Source organism: Ranitomeya imitator, chromosome 5 (assembly GCF_032444005.1).
Source record: "Ranitomeya imitator isolate aRanImi1 chromosome 5, aRanImi1.pri, whole genome shotgun sequence".
Lineage (NCBI taxonomy): Eukaryota > Metazoa > Chordata > Amphibia > Anura > Dendrobatidae > Ranitomeya > Ranitomeya imitator.
Window position 1 is genome coordinate 136,707,235 of NC_091286.1, and position 21,786 is coordinate 136,729,020.

The 21,786-nt window shown below is 46.0% G+C and overlaps 1 protein-coding gene across 1 annotated transcript in view; it reads left to right on the forward strand.

The window, feature by feature from the left end:
• Positions 1-7,596: 7,596 nt before the first annotated feature.
• MYCT1 (MYC target 1) overlaps positions 7,597-21,786 on the forward strand; it is a 110,599-nt gene continuing 96,409 nt past the window's right edge. Inside the window, exon 1 of the mRNA XM_069769178.1 lies at positions 7,597-7,801. Coding sequence (XP_069625279.1) covers positions 7,711-7,801 — 91 coding nt within the window. The 5' untranslated portion in view covers positions 7,597-7,710. The remainder of the gene's footprint in view (positions 7,802-21,786) is intronic.

Here is a 21,786-nt window from a genome sequence, read left to right on the forward strand (position 1 = left end):
GGGTCAGCACTTTATAATTGGTTTCCAACTTGAGGGTGTTTAGCATTCCTCCAGTGGAGGAGGACCAAATTTGGGACCACTCCGAGTCGGACAGGGTGGAGCCAATATCGGACTCCCAGCGAGAGGTGTATTTCAAGCAGTTTTTATGTGAGGGTGAGTTTAATAGTGAGTAAAGGAGGGATATAGGGATATAGTTCCCGAGGCGTGGGGGCTTTGACGACACCTTTGTTCGAATGAGGTAAAGGTGTTATGGAGGGGTTGAGTTTTTTAATAAAGAGATGACAAAGTTTTTAAGTTGTAAGTATCTAAATATCTCTCCAGGGGGGAAACCGTGTTTTTCTTGAAGGGCCGGGAACAGGATAATCCCGTCGACATTGAAGAGATGATGAACTCTAGTTATCCCCACTTCAACCCACATTTGGAAGTATCTAAGGGGTCCCATGCCTGGGGGGAATAGGATGTTATTCCATAGTGGTGCGAGGGGCAAAAAGGGTGAAATTAGCTTTGAGGAATATTTATGCGAGTCCCAGATTGCTAGAGAGCGTCGTATAATGGGGTTCGAGATATGCTTGCGTTGAGTTGGGAGAATCCATAGAATTGTATCTATGATGTCGGGTTGTAGCTCGGATGCCTCTAAGGATAGCCATAATGGAGGTTCAGTGTAGGCGTGGTATAGGGTCAGTTGGCCCAGCTGGGCGGCGCGGTAATACTTAGAAAGGTTGGGAACTCCCAAGCCCCCTTTCAAGCGATGGCGGTAGAGGGTGGCTTTATTTACTCTGGGGAGACCTCCTCTCCAAACGAAAGTGTCTATTGATCTTTGGGCCATTTTAAGGAAGTGCGAGGGGATAGGGATTGGCAGGACGCGGAAAAGGTAAAGTAGCTTGGGGAGAATCGACATTTTCAAGGCACGCACTCAGCCTAGCCATGAGAGGTGTAACTTCTCCCAAGATTGGAGCAAAAGGCAAAGTTTACGGATCATAGGTGGATAATTGGCTGTGTAGAGGGAGTCTAGATTAGCCGTCAGTTTTACTCCTAAATAATCCAAGTGCTTAGTAACCCACTGGTACGGAAAATCTTTTTGGAGCTGTGTTATAGTTGATTGCGGGAGGGATACGTTCATTGCGTAAGATTTGGCAGCGTTTATTTGCAGACCAGATATAAATTCGAAATCTTGTAAGGTTTGGAGAAGGGCCGGTAAGGACGTCTGAGGGGACGATAAAAGGAGTAAAATATCATCAGCAAACATAAATAGCTTGTGTGGAATTGTTGCCACCTCTACGCCTTGTATTTGGGAGTTGAGGCGCAGCTGGATGGCCAGTGGTTCGAACGCTAGGAGGAACAATAGAGGCGAGAGGGGACAACCCTGCCGGGTACCTCTGTTTATTGGGAAGAGTGTAGAGGAGAAGCCGCTGTAACGCACGTAGGCAGAAGGGGAGCTATAGAGAGCGTGGATCCAGGAGAGGAAGTGGTCAGGAAACTTCCATCTCTGCAGCACCGCAAACAAGTGAGTCAAACACAGAGTCAAAGGCTTTTTTGATGTCTAACGACAGCAACATGCTTGATATGCCGCGGCGCTTACAGAGATGTAGCAAGTGAGATACCCTTCGTATGTTGTCTGAGGCCTGTCGGCGCGGAACGAAGCCTACTTGATCTTTGTGTATTAATGCACCTAAGCCCAAATTCAACCTTTGAGCTAGGATTTTAGCCAGAATTTTTAGGTCTATATTAACTAGAGATATTGGTCTGTAATTGGACCAAAGTGAGTGGTCTGAATTGGGCTTAGGGATCATAGATATTGCAGCCATTAATGAGGCTGTGCCTGGTTTATTACCATCTCTCAGGGAATTGAAGTAATTAGTGAGGTGTGGAGTCAGCGCCTGGGCATATTTTTTGTAGTAAAGGGCTGTAAACCCATCGGGGCCTGGTTTTTTGTTAATCTTCAAATTTTTAATAGCTGTCTCTATTTCGTTATGGGTTATGACTTGGTCAAGAAGTTCGACCATATCTGAGCTAAGTGCTGGAAGAGGGACAGAGTCTAAAAAGTTCTCCACGGCATCTATATTTGTGGTAGATGGGGCGTTATATAACTGTTTTAGTTTTTGTTGGAAAACATGAATAATTTGCTGCGGGTTAGTTGTAACACCTGTGGAGGTGCGCAAACGTATTGGGGGTCTAGGTAGAGGATTGCATTTTAGGCGGTGAGCGAGGTTGGAGTTATTTTTGTTATTAAGGGCGTAGAAGCGTTGCTGTGACCAACGTATAGCGCGGTCGGCGTTCACGGAGAGGTGTAGGTCTAAATCTGTCCGAGCGTGGAGGAGGTCTCGATACGTGGTGGGTGAAGGTGTGGTTTTCATCTGAGACTCCAAAGCTGACACCCTGCTCTCCAAATCGATTATTTTGCATTTCTATCTTTTTTCCTGCGAGAGGCTTCCTGGATGCAGAGACCTCTAAGCACTGCTTTGTGTGCCTCCCACAAGGAAATCGGCGAAGAGGCTGATTGTTCATTCAAAGAAAAATATTCGGCGATATGAATTTTCAGTTTTTGGGCGATTTCAGGCTAGGAGAGCAGTGAGTCATTAAGGGTCCAGTTGAATGAGCGGGGCCGCGGGTGGAGTGTTGAGCATGTTATTAGATTTGGGGAATGATCCGACCAGGGAGTAGATTGGATTGAGATATTTGATACGTTTGGGATAAAGGAAGGATGGACCAGATTATGATCAATTCTGGTGTAAACTAAGTGGCATGCAGAGAAAAAGGTGAAGTCTTTTTCTGTGGGGTGCAGTTCTCTCCATAGGTCTATCCAATGGTACTGGGAAAGGAGTTTGTTGAGGGCGGTTCAGTCCGCAGACAGGTATGGTGGTGGAGGAGTAGATGAGTGTGGGCTTAGGGATTTGTCTAGGCTCGCTTTAAGTATACAATTGGAATCTCCGCATAAAATTGTGGCGCCTTGGGCGTGCTCTGAAATCAATTCTAGTAGCTGAGAAAAGAAGGCGGCTTGGTGGGTATTAGGGGCGTAGTAGGAAACAAAGGTCACCAGTTCGTCAGTTATTGTGCCTGTCACCATGATATATCGACCCTCTTTATCAGCCACTAAGGACTTAAAAACAAACGGGACAGATTTTTTGAAGCAGATAGCTACGCCTTTAGTTTTGTTTAGGGCATTTGCTGTATAGAAAAGTGGGTAAGAAGCGGACAAAAATCTAGGGCAAGAATTAGTTGAGAAGTGCGTTTCTTGAAGGCACACCACATCTGCCTGTTGGAATCTATAGTAGCGGAAGGCTTTGGTGCGTTTATGTGGGGAGTTAAGTCCCCTCACGTTGTGCGATATGATTTTGAGTGGCATATTAGAAGGTTGTGTAATTCGCTTATGGGACTCACTGATTGTGATTTATCAGTTGGAGTAACGGAGGTATTACAGAATGAACTGAGCAAGTAGTGTGGGCCCGGGTGAGTGATTGGGTTGGGAAGTAGGGTAGATTGAAAGGTGTTTATAGTTTGAGTAGGGTGAGAAAACTTGTTGAGGGGGGAGGGTTGACTGTAGTGTTGGCTAAGCACTATGTGCTGAGCGGCAGTGTGTGATGACACTGTGGGGTCATTAAGGTCTGCTAGGGGTAGCGCAGTAAAAAAAACCTTTATATTATCATAACGGAATACGGGAATGTAGTCAAGTATGTGATAGGGTCGAACTGGGGGGTCTGACTCAACTTTAGGTGGGATGTTCAACGAAGTTGTATCTTATCAACCTATTGTAGCGGCTGGTAACTAGAGGGCCTAGGACGGGTTACAAAGGATAACAACTGCGCCCACTAGAATAACTAACTGAAGCCGTTATATAACTATGTGTTGCGTTTGAAACATTGTGATATAATAGAATGTATGTAACCTGTCACTAGGGTTTAACAATCAATAGGCGAAAAAGAGAAAAAAAAAAAAAAACACACAACAACAAACACACACTATATTAGCTTGTGGGTTGAACATATTCACGTGTTTGCAGTGAAGATCAAGTCGGAAGGCAGGATCACTCCAGTCCAGGGTTTCACTAGACGTGAAAGGCGCAGTGGTGTCCAGTGAGGGAGTGTTAGAGTTCTGCAGTTCAAGAACGTCTGCGAAAATAAACTGAAAAACATATATAACCATGTCGTCCTGGAACTGTAGGAGTGTCAGGCAGAGTTGCCTGTAAGACATCAAAGGCCCAGTACGGAGCCAGCGGTTGCAGTGTACATCATGGGGGATCAGGAGGAGCTCGTGGTCGAGATCGGCGACTCTCTTGCCGAGGCTGTGAGGAGGCAAGCGGGGGGGTGAAGAGGGGTCCATGAGTTGTAGTTTGGTCAAGCAACGGCTCGCTCCTTCAGGGGAGAGAACCATGTGGGTCATATCAAGGTGGGAGAATATCAGTTTAAAGTGGAATCCCCAGCGGTATTTAATATTATTAGAACGTAGAATCTCCAGATATGGTTTCATAGCTCATCGCTTGGCGATAGTGGTAGGGGCCAGGTCTGAGAACAGCTCGTATGGGTGACCTTGAAATGATAGTGGCGAAGATTTTCTTGCCGCTTGTAGGAGCTGCTCTTTAGTTTTGTAAAAGTGCATTTTAAGGATGATGTCTCGCGGCGGACCATCTGCCTTACGTCTACTCAAGGCTCTGTGGATGCGGTCCATTTCTAAGCGCTCGATGGAGATCCCCGGTAGTAGTTCTTGAAACAGAGCTGTCGCTGTGGACTGGAGGTCGGTGACCGTTTCTGGTATTCCCCTGATCCTAATATTGCTCCTTCGGTCACGGTTTTCAGAGTTTTCTAGCTTGCTGTTTAAGTTGAGGATCTCATCCTGCAACATTTCGATATCCTTTTCATGGGTTGCAATATTTACAAGGGTCTGGTCCATCTTATCTTCAAGGTCGGAGGTGCGGGAACCAAGTTCCCTGATCTCTTTTGTTAAGTCCTTAGTCAACTTGTCCGACATCTTGAGCAATTCAGAATGCAAGATAGATTGGAATTGCGACAGTAGAGCCGTTTGGTCCGGGGTAGGGGTGTTTGGGGTTTTAGTAGTGGAGGCCGGAATCATCTCAGAGTCTGCTCCGTCAGGCATGGAGGAGTTGGAGGACTCCGACTGGGAAAATGGACCACAAGACATGTCAGCGTCCAAGTCTGTTAATGTGGCAAACCTGTTACTAGGTTGTTTTGAATTGGCTCTACGCGCTTTAGGCATGAGGGCGTTTAGAATTTAGATGGAGGTAGATCCCCGTGATGAATATTCTGTGTGAGGTATAGGACATGGCATACTGCGCTTAATCCCCTAGCAGTTGTATGGGGGGGAGGTTAGGGCATTGCAACAATTACGGAGTGTTTTGCAGGCAAGTGTTGCATTAGAGCCAATGGTAAAGGGTTAATAGGTCGTGAGGTTGGTGGCGTGGGGTGCTTACCGTGGGAGCCAGACCGCTGTATGGATTCCTGGTTCTCACGAGCTGTGTGCCCCTAGACATGGGGGATGACAGCTCTTTTATCTCCAGATCCCACTCCCCTCACAGGTAGCTCAGGCAGGGGGGAGAGGTATAGCCACTGTCTCTCACCTTTACTGTCAGGTGCTGATTGGTCTGCCATCCACCGGGGGGTGCTGGGTCTTCCTTGGCAGAGTTGTTCAGCTTAGCAGCCCCGGGGATCCGGTGTGTTGTATCAGCAGATCCGTTGCTGATGGCTGTGTGCCTCCTGGGGATCCGGCCTCCAGCGTGGGCCACCAGCCTCCCAGCGGCAGCAGCGATCGTCGCAGGGCCCACACCACAGTGGAGAGCACGTGGGGGAGCGAGCGGCTCAGTCCAGCGAGGGCTCCGGGACCGGAGGTAAGCGTCGCCTGTGCTCCAGCAGCGCGGGCTGGGGGACCGGAACATCGCCTCCAGGGAGCGGGAAGAGGCCGAGCAGGTCACAGTCTCGTGGCGCCGCCGCGGCACACACAGAGCGGCGGTCTCCGGCAGCGACCAGGCCTCGGCGGCGGGGGTCCCTCCGATGCGGTCGGCCGGGGTGAGTCTCTAAGGGAAGCACAATCCGGGCAGTTCCCACAAGACGGGGAGGCGTCCCAAGCTTCCCTGCCGGGGATGGGCCCTGCCAGCGTCTCTCAGGCCTCGCAGGCTTCAGGCCTGACAGTAGGCCTCAATCTAGCGCTGCGGCTCCGGTCCACCTCTCTCACCACCGCAGCCCGGTTTTGCTTCTGTGGCCCAGGGGCTATGAACTGCTGCTTTTTGCAGCTTGGATGGGCCTCTAAAGTGCCGATAAAACGGCGGATTGCCACCGCAGCCCAGGGAGCCCAGAAAGGCACGTCCTGCTCTCTTGGCTGCTGGCCACGCCCCCTTTTTTATTTTGACATCTGCTGACACATAATGAGGTGAACTACAAACGTTGGGTACCATACAAATTGGTTTTGCTTTTATCTTAGGTTCTTTCTCGTTACTTAGTTGGGTTTTTTCTACATTTTGTCTTACTACAATTGTGAATATTTAGAATTGAGAGTCCTCAGTGGTTGATACCTTTTAATGGATAACTGAAAAGATGGTAACAAATTGCAGATGTCAATTGTGAAATAAGGCTCAACAGTGAAGGTCGCAAACACTTTTTGAAAGTCGGTGGTTCTACAAATTAACTGCTAATTAGTCATACCTATTTAGTCGAAGCATTTCCAAGTGACTACCTGATGAAGTTGCTTGAGAGAATGCCAAGGTTATGTAATTCTGTTATCAAAGTAAAAGGGGGGATTCTTTGAGGATCCTATGAATAAACACTTAATTTGGTACACATATACTGATTTGTTTCAATTGTGTTTCTATACCACTTGTTTCCTTTATGAAAAGAAAAAGGAAAACCACTGCATGACCAGGTGTTTCCAAACTTTTGAATGATATTGCAATCCCCATTAAATCCATTTAATTTAAAATTAACATTTTATGCATTTAATTTATCAATGAATAGTCAGTGGTTTCTCAAGCCTTTTCAGGATTTGTTTGCCAATCAAAAAAAAAAAAAAAAAAATGGAAGGACTGTTTGTATACAAAATATTAGTAATAATATGAAAATGTTGATAGTAATAAATGGTGATTCTGAATTTACAATTAGTCACATATGAGATAAGGGAAAGTTAACATTTGTAAGGAGACGTGATAAGGAAGAGATATGTGGGAACACTGGATTATACAGTAAACAAAGGAAGCTGGTTATTTCGGGAATGGAATGCTATAGGTCATCCATTGTAAACGTTCACACTGCAGCTCCTTCATCTCATTTACTCAATCTCCTCATTACACTATTGAGGGCCACTTCATACACCCAGAGAAAAGACAGTAAATTAGAGTCGTGTCTGAGGACCTTCGAGATCACAGCCTGTTGTCCACTGGTTATAGAAGTACAGTAAGTGTACGTCCAGCATGTTGAGAATGCCATGGAATTATGCATTGTTTAGAGTAAATTCAGTGCAACTGGGGAAATGACGAGAAGGAAATGGTTCCATGTCTCAGGAACTGTGTGGTGTCCTGAGATAAGAAGTGGCTTGTTCGCTCTGAGTATAAATGCAGGAAATGTGCTACACTCATGTTTCCTTTGACACAACCAACGTGCACTAGGGATGTAGACTAACTCATTCAGTCTGCCACTGAAACCTACTCACCTTCTCAGTTCTTGCATGATTGACTAGGACCTACTTGTCATACAGTAGATTCCTACGTTGGATATGGGTAACATCACAGTTCATCAGAACTTTACGTGTTATGCTGAGCCAAAGAACATGACGTGCTTTACAACCCTACCAGACAACTTTGTTGGTAAGAGCATCGATGCGGGTTGTACGTGTAGCTGCTAGAATGTCTAATGATCAGATCCAGGCCTCACATGTATTTTGTCTTTTAGTGACTGGTATTACTATTATTGTATAAAGCATGAATTATACTATAGCAGAAAAGGAAAGAGATCCAGTTCATATAACTACTTTGATTAAACCGGACTGATTTACCTTTATTCTACCGTATATTCATATGCATCCATAATTTCCCATTTTACCAGTTCAACCACATTGTCTGTATCATTGAACTTCAACATGTCTTTTCATTGGATAAGAAGATTATATTGAAATAATAAGTCAGTAAATATTAAGTCATTGATAATCATATTAATATAACACTGATTGGGGGAGTTGTGTGCAATATTTATATATGTTATTATTACAGTATCTTCTTAGTTTATATGCCGTTTGTAATTTTCCATGATTTGGAAACTTTGATTATTGTAATAGTTATAGTTTGGAAACAAAATATTTTCTTGACTTTTATATATATATATATAACTGGAATACATATAGGGGGTACAAACTATCAATGCAACAATTGTACCTTTAAAAGTTCTGAACTTAAAAAATATTCCTCTTGGTATATTCTCACCTTGTAAATTTGTTGCTTGCTGAAGAAATAGCCTGCTTAGTGTGGATTGGATTTTCAGTACACCTCTGCTTTGTGCAAACATACCAAAAGTAGATATATGTGCATTTTCTAAATCTCTGTATTCCGTTTTTTTCCTCTTATGGGTTATGTTAAAAAAAATGTCACATAAAGAACAAGCTGTAATAAAAACAGGAAACAACAAAACAGAAAAAAAATCCAGAATTCTCAAAAATGTTAAAATGTCTGGAAAATCAGCACAATAACAATGCAATGTATGAATGTTCATGTAACAAATTACCGTAAATTGTTCCTCTTAACATAAGAGCTACAGCTATTAGCATGAGAAAAGGACAGGGTCCCCATAATTTTTTTGGGAAAGAATATACAATTGGTTGAATACTGTATCTAACGCTAAACATTTTGACTCTCCTTTTCATTCTTATATTAATATAGATTTGTAAAATTCTGTTAAAATTAAATTTGGCAGACTTTTAAAGATGAAGCTTGGAAAAAAAAATAGTTTCCTCCATTTGTCATGTAAGATAAAAATGAATGCAGTTGATTTTCTTATCAGGTATTTCTTCCGAATGTTGTCAGCTCCTTTCTTGTGCTTCAATTATAACCCGCGACTGCTTAAGACCCTGATCAGGACACTCACAAGATTGTAAAGAAGGACAGACTCCTTGGCTAATAAGACTTACATGCAAGAAACAGTAACCCATATCTTACTAAGACCATGTTCACAAGTTCAGTATTTGGTCAGTTTGTTACCTCAGTATATGTAAGCCAGAACCAGGAGTGGGTGATAAATACAGAAGTGGTGATGAGTTTCTATTCCACTTTCCGTCTGATTGTTCCACCCCTGGTTTTGGCTCCAAAATACTGAGGTAAAATACTAAGCAAATACTGAACTGTGAAGAGAGAGGTGTAGGGACAATAAAACAAACAGATTCAGGATATCAGAAGTATTTAGACTAGGTAAAAAAAAATTATGGTACATATAAGGAAATGGTAGATGTAGTAGTAGAGTCGCCCGTCAGGGCAGTGGGGTACTCGGCACCGGGTCCGTTACTTAAAGGGTTATGTCACGGTGGCGACGACCCAGTCTGTGGCCCTGGGTGTCCATGTTAAAGGGATGTCTTTAAAGGGTTTTTGAAATAAAGAAAGTTTGTGATGCCACCTGTGGTATTCGGTCAGGGATGACCAACGCTGCTTAAAGGGGTCCTCTGGGGTGATGTTATGGCAGCCAGATGGTATAACTTCCCACAGGTGAAGTAGATCCCCAGGACTCCCGGTGAATAGATGGAAGATGGTGAGTGGTGCAGTAAAGAATGAAGGACCCAGTTGTGCAGTCTTTTTACCCAGTTTACTGATGGTAGCAGGCAGCCACTGTCCAGGGCACCAGATCACAGGTACAGGCAGGGTCCGGCCGGCTTAGAAGCGAGTTCAGAGTCCAGCTTTATGAGGTGAAGTTAAAAGCCTTCCTTCTAGCGCTTGTTGTAGTCCCTTACTGCCTATGGCTTCTTAGCAAGGTCCTCTCAGTTATCTCTGTCCTTTAATGAAGTGGGACACAAACCCATATGACAGATGACTCGAGCCTTTTCACAGGGTCTCTATCGTGACCCAGGCTCTATGTATCACTGTGTCTCCTGGGAATTAGGGTGGACACATTACATGTAGCTGTCCTACCGGTTTCTGCTGTGCCTCTTAGAGTATGACACAACCTCGGTCTTCTGGTTACCGGTATCTGCGCGCTATCAGGGAGGTAGCCCAGTCTCAGCTATTCTCCCTTGTTGTCACTCTCCTGTGCTTCGCTCTCCGGCATGTTAGCTAAAGGCTGTTCTTCCCTCTTTATCTCGCTATCTAGGAGCTACAGCACCTCAGGCTGTACAGCCCCCCAACACCCATCCTTCTGCCTCAGACTGCTCCAGTCTGCTGTCCGTCACCAACTGACTAATTCTTCCCAACTGCCTAGCAACTGCATAGCAACTAACTCCTCCTCCCGACCAGAGAGAGCAGCTCCCCTTAAATCGGTGTAGAGCTCCCCCTTCTGGCCTTGAGTCAGAACGGTGTGGTATGTGCTGATTACCTGTCAAAAAGGAATCCTCCATCACTTCCAAGAGTGACATCACTCTCCCCGTGAGGAAAGCAATGCCACTGTGACAACCAGGACCCTGGGGTGTCACAGCAGTTATGTAACTTTATGATATTTTTGGGAAGTTTTATACGTCAACATACATAGATGTATATTCGGATCATGTGAATCCATACAAGTCTATGAGTGTGTGTGAAACATCAGACTGCACTCGGATGTCATCTGAGTGCACAATCGAAGTATAAAAAGGACAGCGCCACACCAGGAAGTGACAGACAGTAACTTTCTTTATTCTGCCTCCTGCGGCGACGTTTCGGTCTGTGGACCTTTTTCAAGCACAGTACAATCCCAATTCAACCACCATTTTATACCATTAGACACACCCACATGGTTAACCCACAACCAATGGGAGTGCCCTGACATCATGGAAAAACAACAATATTACAAACATTATGCAAAACAATAAAAACAGTATACAATGCGAAACAACCCGTAACCAACCTCCCCATACACAGGAAAATCCCCCTTGATCGCTCTCCATATCATTAAACACTCCATAGATCACATATAAACACTCCCAGCTACATAGATGTAAACATACCACCCCATCCAATAGAAGACATGCATCGGTGGTTGCCATGGCTCCATAGGTGTGCCCAGGGTAAGCTCTGCTCAATCAGAAAACAGCGCCGGCCACATGTGACCGCACCGTACCTGACATGCAGCGCCCATCCCCGCACAGACTCACGGGCCCCCGCCCCACCATTGCGCATGTCCTAACGGCAGATCCGCCCACCAACATCCCACTCCAGGGCTTCTGTGTGCATCAACGGAGTCCACTTATGAGCGCTATATTCCCAACGCCCAGTACTGCGCAGGTCCGGGTAACCTCCCCCACTGCACATGACTGTACATGGCAGCCGCACAGCATAGTCTCCAATAGGCACTTCAGTGCGCATGTCCGCGGCGTAACCGCTATAGTCCAGCTGTATAAAAAAAAAATCCTCTCCATGTCTCTTCAGGATATAGTAGTGCACATATCATAGCGCGTCCATGTAAGGTCCATAATCCATGTGTAAATTGCAGAGGAGTAACGCCACCAGGACCATATGTAAATGCCGACCATAAATGTCAAATGGATAGAGTAGGTATGTTGCCGGATATACTAATAAACAAGGTACTCAAAGGCATCCTCTTAATCCTTGGACCCTGTAATGATAGATTAGAAAAGAGAGACCTGTTCCGATCGCATAATGTGCATAGTCCTCACATATACAGCGCTATGGGTCACCATATGGATGGCGCAGCCTATTACAATTGACCATAGGTATAGTGCATACAAAATATTTAATTAAACTCCTATTCTAACAAAAAGCAATAACTCACCCCAAAGGGTCATGGAGAGTTTACATTTGAACAGGGGACAATTAGTACCAGGGATTCCCAGCCCGTCCCCCATACTGGTACTAGCCCAGCCTCAAGTTGCTTAACATTTGCAATCTCCTGAGGGCAGGCACATTCAGCCTAGAATTGGCCATTTGCACATATTCACAATAGCATACCTCTTATCATAGAGAAGTGTGGGCATACCGGCTACCACATATAGTATGGGGAGATGGAGAAATGCAGTTATGGGAAATATTGAATCACATATCGCATACAATAATAAAAACAGTGATTAAAAACAATACACCAATGAGGAACCACAATTAACCCAAAGGATGCTAGAGAAAAATACTCTGCTGGTACTCAATATTCATGCCCCTCGGAGATAGCGTATCGAGTTCAAATATCCATTTTAACTCTTTCTTATTCAAGAGAGAAACCCGATCCCCACCACGTCTGAGCACAGGAACATCATCTATAACTCTATATCTAAGCTGATTGACTGAGTGTCCCATATCATGGAAGTGCCTAGGTACCGGGAGTTCAACACGTCGAGTTCTTATAGTGCTTTTATGTTTGCTGATCCTAGCCCTGACCTCCATTGTGGTCTTGTAAGCAACTTGAGGCTGGGCTAGTACCAGTATGGGAGACGGGCTGGGAATCCCTGGTACTAATTGTCCCCTGTTCAAATGTAAACTCTCCATGACCCTTTGGGGTGAGTTATTGCTTTTTGTTAGAATAGGAGTTTAATTAAATATTTTGTATGCACTATACCTATGGTCAATTGTAATAGGCTTCGCTATCCATATGGTGACCCGTAGCGCTGTATATGTGAGGACTATGCACATTATGCGATCGGAACAGGTCTCTCTTTTCTAATCTATCATTACAGGGTCCAAGGATTAAGAGGATGCCTTTGAGTACCTTGTTTATTAGTATATCCGGCAACATACCTACTCTATCCATTTGACATTTATGGTCGGCATTTACATATGGTCCTGGTGGCGTTACTCCTCTGCAATTGCACATGGATTATGGACCTTACATGGACGCGCTATGATATGTGCACTACTATATCCTGAAGAGACATGGAGAGGATTTTTTTTTTTATATATATATACAGCTGGACTATAGCGGTTATGCCGCGGACATGCGCACTGAAGTGCCTGTTGGAGACTATGCTGTGCGGCTGCCATGTACGGTCATGTGCAGTAGGGGAGGTTACCCGGACCTGCGCAGTACTGGGCGTTGGGAATATAGCGCTCATAAGTGGACTCCGTTGATGCACACAGAAGCCCTGGAGTGGGATGTTGGTGGGCGGATCTGCCGTTAGGACATGCGCAATGGTGGCGGGGGCCCGTGAGTCTGTGCGGGGATGGGCGCTGCATGTCAGGTACGGTGCGGTCACATGTGGCCGGCGCTGTTTTCTGATTGAGCAGAGCTTACCCTGGGCACACCTATGGAGCCATGGCAACCACCGATGCATGTCTTCTATTGGATGGGGTGGTATGTTTACATCTATGTAGCTGGGAGTGTTTATATGTGATCTATGGAGTGTTTAACCCCTTAGCGACCGCCGATACGCCTTTTAACGGCGGCCGCTAAGGGTACTTAAACCACAGCGCCGTTAATTAACGGCGCTGTGGAAAAAGTCAATAGCGCCCCCCAGAGGCCGATTTTCTCCGGGGTCTCGGCTGCCGAGGGTAGCCGAGACCCCAGAGAACATGATTCGGGGGGTTTTTAACCCACCCCGCATTTGCGATCGCCGGTAATTAACCGTTTACCGGCGATCGCAAAAAAAAAAGCGATCTCTTTTTAATTTCTCTGTCCTCCGATGTGATCGCACATCGGAGGACAGAGAAAAGGGGTCCCAGGTGGCCCCCCAATACTCACCTAGCTCCCCCGATGCTCCTCGTGTCTCCCGGTGGGCGCCGCCATCTTCAAAATGGCGGGCGCATGCGCAGTGCGCCCGCCGGCCGGCACCGGGAGAATCTTTGGGGTCTCGGCTGCCGGGGGTAGCCGAGACCCCAAAGAGCATGATCGGGGTCGGTATTACCGACCCCTGTTTTGCGATCGCCGGTAATTAACTGTTTACCGGCGACCGCAAAAAAAAAAAAAAGTAAAGTGTAATTCTCTGTCCTCTGATGTGATCGCACATCAGAGGACAGAGAAATAGGGGGATTCGGGGACCCTAGCATACTCACCTAGGTCCCTGAATCCTCTTGCTGCTCCTCCTGGCCGCCGGCAGAAGAAAATGGCGGGTTCATGCCCAGTGCGCCCGCCATCTGTCTCCATCTGCCGGCCGGCAGAAGAACAGCAGTTGGGGCTAAACTTAGGGTTAGGGGTAGGGTTAGGGGTAGGGTTAGGGCTAGGGTTAGGGGTAGGGGTAGGGTTAGGGGTAGGGTTAGGGTTAGGGGTAGGGTTAGGGGTAGGGGTAGGGTTAGGGGTAGGGTTAGGGGTAGGGTTAGGGTTAGGGGTAGGGTTAGGGGTAGGGTTAGGGTTAGGGTTAGGGGTAGGGTTAGGGGTAGGGTTAGGGCTAGGGTTAGGGTTGGGGCTAAATTTAGGGTTAGGGTTGGGGCTAAATTTAGGGTTAGGGTTGGGGCTAAATTTAGGGTTAGGCTTCTTTCACACTTACGTCGGTACGGGGCCGTCGCAATGCGTCGGCCCGACATACCGACGCACGTTGTGAAAATTGTGCACAACGTGGGCAGCAGCTGTAGTTTTTCAACGCATCCGCTGCCCAATCTATGTCCTGGGGAGGAGGGGGCAGAGTTACGGCCACGCATGCGCGGTCAGAAATGGCGGATGCGACGTACAAAAAAATGTTTCATTGAACGTTTTTTTGTGCCGACGCTCCGCCAAAACACAACTGATCCAGTGCACGACGGACGCGACGTGTGGCCATCCGTCACGATCCGTCGGCAATACAAGTCTATGGGCAAAAAAGGCATCCTGCGGGCACATTTGCAGGATCTGTTTTGAATTCTGTGGCTGAATTCACTCCTGTGGTCACAAGTGGTACTGCAGCTTCTGAGCTTCCTCCCTCAGGTGTTCTGGTGAGCTCGTTAACTGCTTCATTACTTAACTCCGCCTGATGCTGCTATCCTTGCTCCTTGTCAATGTTTCAGTGTTGGATCTGAGCTTCTCCTGATTGTTCCTGTGACCTGCTGCTCTGTATAGCTAAGTGCTTTTTGCTTTTTTGTTGCTTTTTTTCTGTCCAGCTTGTCTTTGTTTTTGCTGGAAGCTCTGAGACGCAAAGGGTGTACCGCCGTGCCGTTAGTTCGGCACGGTGGGTTTTTTTTTGCCCCCCTTGCGTGGTTTTGCTTTAGGGTTTTTTGTAGACTGCAAAGTTCGCTTTACTGTCCTCGCTCTGTCCTAGAATATCGGGCCCCACTTTGCTGAATCTATTTCATCCCTACGTTTTGTCTTTTCATCTTACTCACAGTCATTATATGTGGGGGGCTGCCTTTTCCTTTGGGGAATTTCTCTGGGGCAAGTCAGGCCTATTTTTCTATCTTCAGGCTAGCTAGTTTCTTAGGCTGTGCCGAGTTGCCTAGGTAGTTGTTAGGCGCAATCCACAGCCGCTTTTAGTTGTGTTTAGGATAGGATCAGGTGTGCAGTCTACAGAGTTTCCACGTCTCAGAGCTCGTTCTTGTATTTTTGGGTATTTGTCAGATCACTGTGTGCGCTCTGATCGCTAAGCACACTGTGTTTCTGGATTGCCTTCATAACACCTGTCATTAGCAAACATAACAGTACAAGGAGCCAAACTAATGATTCTCAATAGAGGGAAAGAAAAAGTTCTGACATCATTTTTTTTTTTTTTCTGCTCTGTGTTCACTTTTTTTTTTTTTTCCCCTAGACATTTGGGTGATTCTGGACACAGGTGTGGACATGGATATTCAGGGTCTGTGCTCTTCAATGGATAATCTCGTTATAAATGTACAAAAAATTCAAGATACTATTGATCAGAAATCTATGTTAGAACCAAGAATTCCTATTCCTGATTTGTTTTTTGGAGATAGAACTAAGTTTCTAAGTTTCAAAAATAATTGTAAGCTATTTCTGGCCTTGAAACCTCATTCTTTTGGTAATCCTATTCAACAGGTTTTGATTATTATTTCTTTTTTGCGCGGCGACCCTCAAGACTGGGCATTTTCTCTTGCGCCAGGAGACCCTGCATTGAGTAGTGTCGATGCGTTTTTCCTGGCGCTCGGATTGCTGTACGATGAGCCTAATTCAGTGGATCAGGCTGAGAAAAATTTGCTGGCTTTGTGCCAGGGTCAGGATGATATAGAAGTATATTGTCAGAAATTTAGGAAATGGTCAGTACTCACTCAGTGGAATGAATCTGCGCTGGCAGCTTTGTTCAGAAAGGGTCTCTCTGAGGCTCTTAAGGATGTCATGGTGGGATTTCCTATGCCTGCTGGTTTGAATGAGTCTTTGTCTTTGGCCATTCAGATCGGTCGACGCTTGCGCGAGCGTAAATCTGTGCACCATTTGGCGGTACTGCCTGAGGTTAAACCTGAGCCTATGCAGTGCGATAGGACTATGACTAGAGTTGAACGGCAGGAATACAGACGTCTGAATGGTCTGTGTTTCTACTGTGGTGATTCCACTCATGCTATTTCTGATTGTCCTAAGCGCACTAAGCGGTCCGCTAGGTCTGCCGTCATTGGTACTGTACAGTCCAAATTCCTTCTGTCCATTACCTTGATATGCTCTTTGTCGTCGTTTTCTGTCATGGCGTTTGTGGATTCGGGCGCTGCCCTGAATCTGATGGATTTGGATTATGCTAAACGTTGTGGGTTTTTCTTGGAGCCTTTGCGGTGTCCTATTCCATTGAGAGGAATTGATGCTACACCTTTGGCCAAGAATAAACCTCAATACTGGGCCCAGCTGACCATGTGCATGGCTCCTGCACATCAGGAAGTTATTCGCTTTCTGGTGTTGCATAATCTGCATGATGTGGTCGTGTTGGGGTTGCCATGGCTACAAACCCATAATCCAGTATTGGATTGGAATTCCATGTCGGTATCCAGCTGGGGTTGTCAGGGGGTACATGGTGATGTTCCATTTTTGTCGATTTCGTCATCCACCCCTTCTGAGGTCCCAGAGTTCTTGTCTGATTATCAGGATGTATTTGAAGAGCCCAAGTCCGATGCTCTACCTCCGCATAGGGATTGTGATTGTGCTATCAATTTGATTCCTGGTAGTAAATTCCCTAAAGGTCGATTATTTAATTTATCCGTGCCCGAACACGCCGCTATGCGCAGTTATGTGAAGGAATCCCTGGAGAAGGGACATATTCGCCCATCGTCATCACCACTGGGAGCAGGGTTCTTCTTTGTAGCCAAGAAGGATGGTTCGCTGAGACCGTGTATTGATTACCGCCTTCTTAATAAGATCACTGTTAAATTTCAGTATCCCTTGCCATTGTTATCTGACTTGTTTGCTCGGATTAAGGGGGCTAGTTGGTTCACTAAGATAGATCTTCGTAGTGCGTATAATCTGGTGAGAATCAGGCAAGGAGATGAATGGAAAACTGCATTCAATACGCCCGAGGGTCATTTTGAGTATCTAGTGATGCCGTTCGGACTTGCCAATGCTCCATCTGTGTTTCAGTCTTTAATGCATGACATCTTCCGTGAGTATCTGGATAAATTCCTGATTGTTTACTTGGATGACATTTTGATCTTCTCAGATGATTGGGAGTCTCATGTGAAGCAGGTCAGAATGGTTTTTCAGGTCCTGCGTGCTAACTCTTTGTTTGTGAAGGGATCAAAGTGTCTCTTCGGTGTGCAGAAAGTTTCATTTTTGGGATTCATCTTTACCCCTTCTACTATCGAGATGGATCCAGTTAAGGTCCAAGCCATCCAGGATTGGATTCAGCCGACATCTCTGAAAAGTCTGCAAAAGTTCCTGGGCTTTGCTAATTTTTATCGTCGCTTCATCTGTAATTTTTCTAGCATTGCCAAACCATTGACCGATTTGACCAAGAAGGGTGCTGATTTGGTTAATTGGTCTTCTGCTGCTGTGGAAGCTTTTGAGGAGTTGAAGCGTCGTTTTTGTTCTGCCCCTGTGTTGTGTCAGCCAGATGTTTCTCTTCCGTTCCAGGTCGAGGTTGATGCTTCTGAGATTGGAGCAGGGGCGGTTTTGTCACAGAGAGGTTCTGATTGCTCAGTGATGAAACCATGTGCTTTCTTTTCCAGGAAGTTTTCGCCCGCTGAGCGTAATTATGATGTGGGCAATCGAGAGTTGCTGGCCATGAAGTGGGCATTCGAGGAGTGGCGTCATTGGCTTGAAGGAGCTAAGCATCGCGTGGTGGTATTGACTGATCATAAGAACTTGACTTATCTCGAGTCTGCCAAGCGCTTGAATCCTAGACAGGCCCGTGGGTCGTTATTTTTTGCCCGCTTCGACTTTGTGATTTCGTACCTTCCGGGCTCTAAAAATGTGAAGGCGGATGCTCTGTCTAGGAGTTTTGTGCCCGACTCTCCGGGTTTATCTGAGCCAGCGGGTATCCTCAAGGAAGGAGTCATTGTGTCTGCCATCTCCCCTGATTTGCGGCGGGTGCTGCAAAAATTTCAGGCGAATAAACCTGATCGTTGTCCAGCAGAGAAACTGTTCGTCCCTGATAGGTGGACTAATAAACTTATCTCTGAACTTCATTGTTCGGTGTTGGCTGGTCATCCTGGAATCTTTGGTACCAGAGAGTTAGTGGCTAGATCCTTCTGGTGGCCATCTCTGTCACGGGATGTACATACTTTTGTGCAGTCCTGTGGGATTTGTGCTAGGGCTAAGCCCTGCTGTTCTCGTGCCAGTGGGTTGCTTTTGCCCTTGCTGGTCCCAAAGAGGCCTTGGACACATATTTCGATGGATTTCATTTCTGACCTTCCCGTTTCTCAAAAGATGTCAGTCATTTGGGTGGTCTGTGATCGCTTTTCTAAAATGGTCCATCTGGTGCCCTTGGCTAAATTGCCTTCCTCCTCTGATTTGGTACCTTTGTTCTTTCAGCATGTGGTTCGGTTGCATGGCATTCCTGAGAATATTGTTTCTGACAGAGGTTCCCAGTTTGTTTCAAGGTTTTGGCGAGCCTTTTGTGGTAGGATGGGCATTGACCTATCCTTTTCCTCGGCTTTCCATCCTCAGACTAATGGCCAGACCGAACGAACCAATCAGACCTTGGAAACATATCTGAGATGTTTTGTTTCTGCAGACCAGGATAATTGGGTGTCCTTTTTGCCGTTGGCTGAGTTCGCCCTTAATAATCGGGCCAGCTCGGCTACCTTGGTTTCTCCATTTTTTTGCAATTCTGGGTTCCATCCTCGTTTCTCTTCAGGACAGGTTGAGTCTTCGGACTGTCCTGGTGTGGATTCTGTGGTGGACAGGTTGCAGCAGATCTGGACTCAGGTAGTGGACAATTTGATCTTGTCCCAGGAGAAAGCTCAACTTTTCGCTAATCGCAGACGCCGTGTGGGTCCCCGACTTCGTGTTGGGGATCTGGTTTGGTTATCTTCTCGTCATATTCCTATGAAGGTTTCCTCTCCTAAATTTAAACCTCGTTTTATTGGTCCGTATAGGATTTCTGAGGTTCTCAATCCTGTGTCTTTTCGTTTGACCCTCCCAGACTCCTTTTCCATACATAATGTATTCCATAGGTCGTTGTTGCGGAAATACGTGGCACCTATGGTTCCATCTGTTGAGCCTCCTGCCCCGGTTTTGGTGGAGGGGGAATTGGAGTATATTGTGGAGAAGATTTTGGATTCTCGTGTTTCTAGACGGAAACTCCAGTATCTGGTTAAATGGAAGGGTTATGCTCAGGAAGATAATTCCTGGGTTTTTGCCTCTGATGTTCATGCTTCCGATCTTGTTCGTGCCTTTCATGCGGCTCATCCTGGTCGGCCTGGGGGCTCTGGTGAGGGTTCGGTGACCCCTCCTAAAGGGGGGGTACTGTTGTGAATTCTGTGGCTGAATTCACTCCTGTGGTCACAAGTGGTACTGCAGCTTCTGAGCTTCCTCCCTCAGGTGTTCTGGTGAGCTCGTTAACTGCTTCATTACTTAACTCCGCCTGATGGTGCTATCCTTGCTCCTTGTCAATGTTTCAGTGTTGGATCTGAGCTTCTCCTGATTGTTCCTGTGACCTGCTGCTCTGTATAGCTAAGTGCTTTTTGCTTTTTTGTTGCTTTTTTTCTGTCCAGCTTGTCTTTGTTTTTGCTGGAAGCTCTGAGACGCAAAGGGTGTACCGCCGTGCCGTTAGTTCGGCACGGTGGGTTTTTTTTTTGCCCCCCTTGCGTGGTTTTGCTTTAGGGTTTTTTGTAGACTGCAAAGTTCGCTTTACTGTCCTCGCTCTGTCCTAGAATATCGGGCCTCACTTTGCTGAATCTATTTCATCCCTACGTTTTGTCTTTTCATCTTACTCACAGTCATTATATGTGGGGGGCTGCCTTTTCCTTTGGGGAATTTCTCTGGGGCAAGTCAGGCCTATTTTTCTATCTTCAGGCTAGCTAGTTTCTTAGGCTGTGCCGAGTTGCCTAGGTAGTTGTTAGGCGCAATCCACAGCCGCTTTTAGTTGTGTTTAGGATAGGATCAGGTGTGCAGTCTACAGAGTTTCCACGTCTCAGAGCTCGTTCTTGTATTTTTGGGTATTTGTCAGATCACTGTGTGCGCTCTGATCGCTAAGCACACTGTGTTTCTGGATTGCCTTCATAACACCTGTCATTAGCAAACATAACAAGGATCCGTTTCTTGTCCAAAACGACGGATTGCGACGGAATGCCAAACGACGCAAGTGTGAAAGTAGCCTTAGGGCTAGGGTTAGGGTTGGGGCTAAAGTTAGGGCTAGGGTTGGGGCTAAAGTTAGGGTTAGAGCTGGGATTAGGGTTAGGGTTTGGATTAGGGTTGGTATTAGGGTTAGGGTTGGCATTAGGGTTACGCTTGGGATTAGGGTTAGGTTTGGGATTAGGGTTAAGGTTAGGGTTGTGATTAGGGGTGTATTGGGATTAGGGTTAGGGTTGAGATTAGGATTAGGGATGTGTTGGATTTAGGGTTTTGATTAGGGTTATGGTTAGGGTTGACATTAGGGTTGTTTTGGGGTAAGGGTTGTGATTATGGTTAGGGTTAGTGATTAGGATTATGGATCAGGTTGGGATTAGGGTTAGGGGTGTGTTGGGGTTAGGGTTGGAGCTAGAATTGGGGGGTTTCCACTGTTTAGGTACATCAGGGGGTCTCCAAACACGACAGCCAATATTGCGCTCAAAAAGTCAAATGGTGCTTCCTCCCTTCTGAGCTCTGGCGTGCGCCCAAACAGTGGGTTACCCCCACATATGGGGCATCAGCGTACTCTGGATAAATTGGACAACAACTTCTGGGGTCCAATTTCTCTTGTTACCCTTGTGAAAATAAAAACTTGGGGGCTACAAAATCTTTTTTGTGAAAAAAAAATATATTTTTTATTTTCACGACTCTGCATTCTAAACTTCTGTGAAGCACTTGGGCATTCAAAGTTCTCACCACACATCTAGATAAGTTCCTTGGGGAATCTAGTTTCCAAAATGGGGTCACTTGTGGGGGGTTACTACAGTTTAGGTATATCAGGGGCTCTGCAATCGCAACATAATGCCCACAGACCATTCTATCAAAGTCTGCATTCCAAAAAGGCGCTCCTTCCCTTCCGAGCTCTCCCGTGCGCCCAAACAGTGGTTTACCCCCACATATGGCGCATCAGCGTACTCGGGATAAATTGGACAACAACTATTGCAGTCCAATTTCTCCTGTTACCCTTGTGAAAATAAAAACTTGGGGGCTACAATATCTTTTTTGTGGAAAAAAAAAATATTTTTTATTTTCACGACTCTGCATTCTAAACTTCTGTGAAGCACTTGGGCATTCA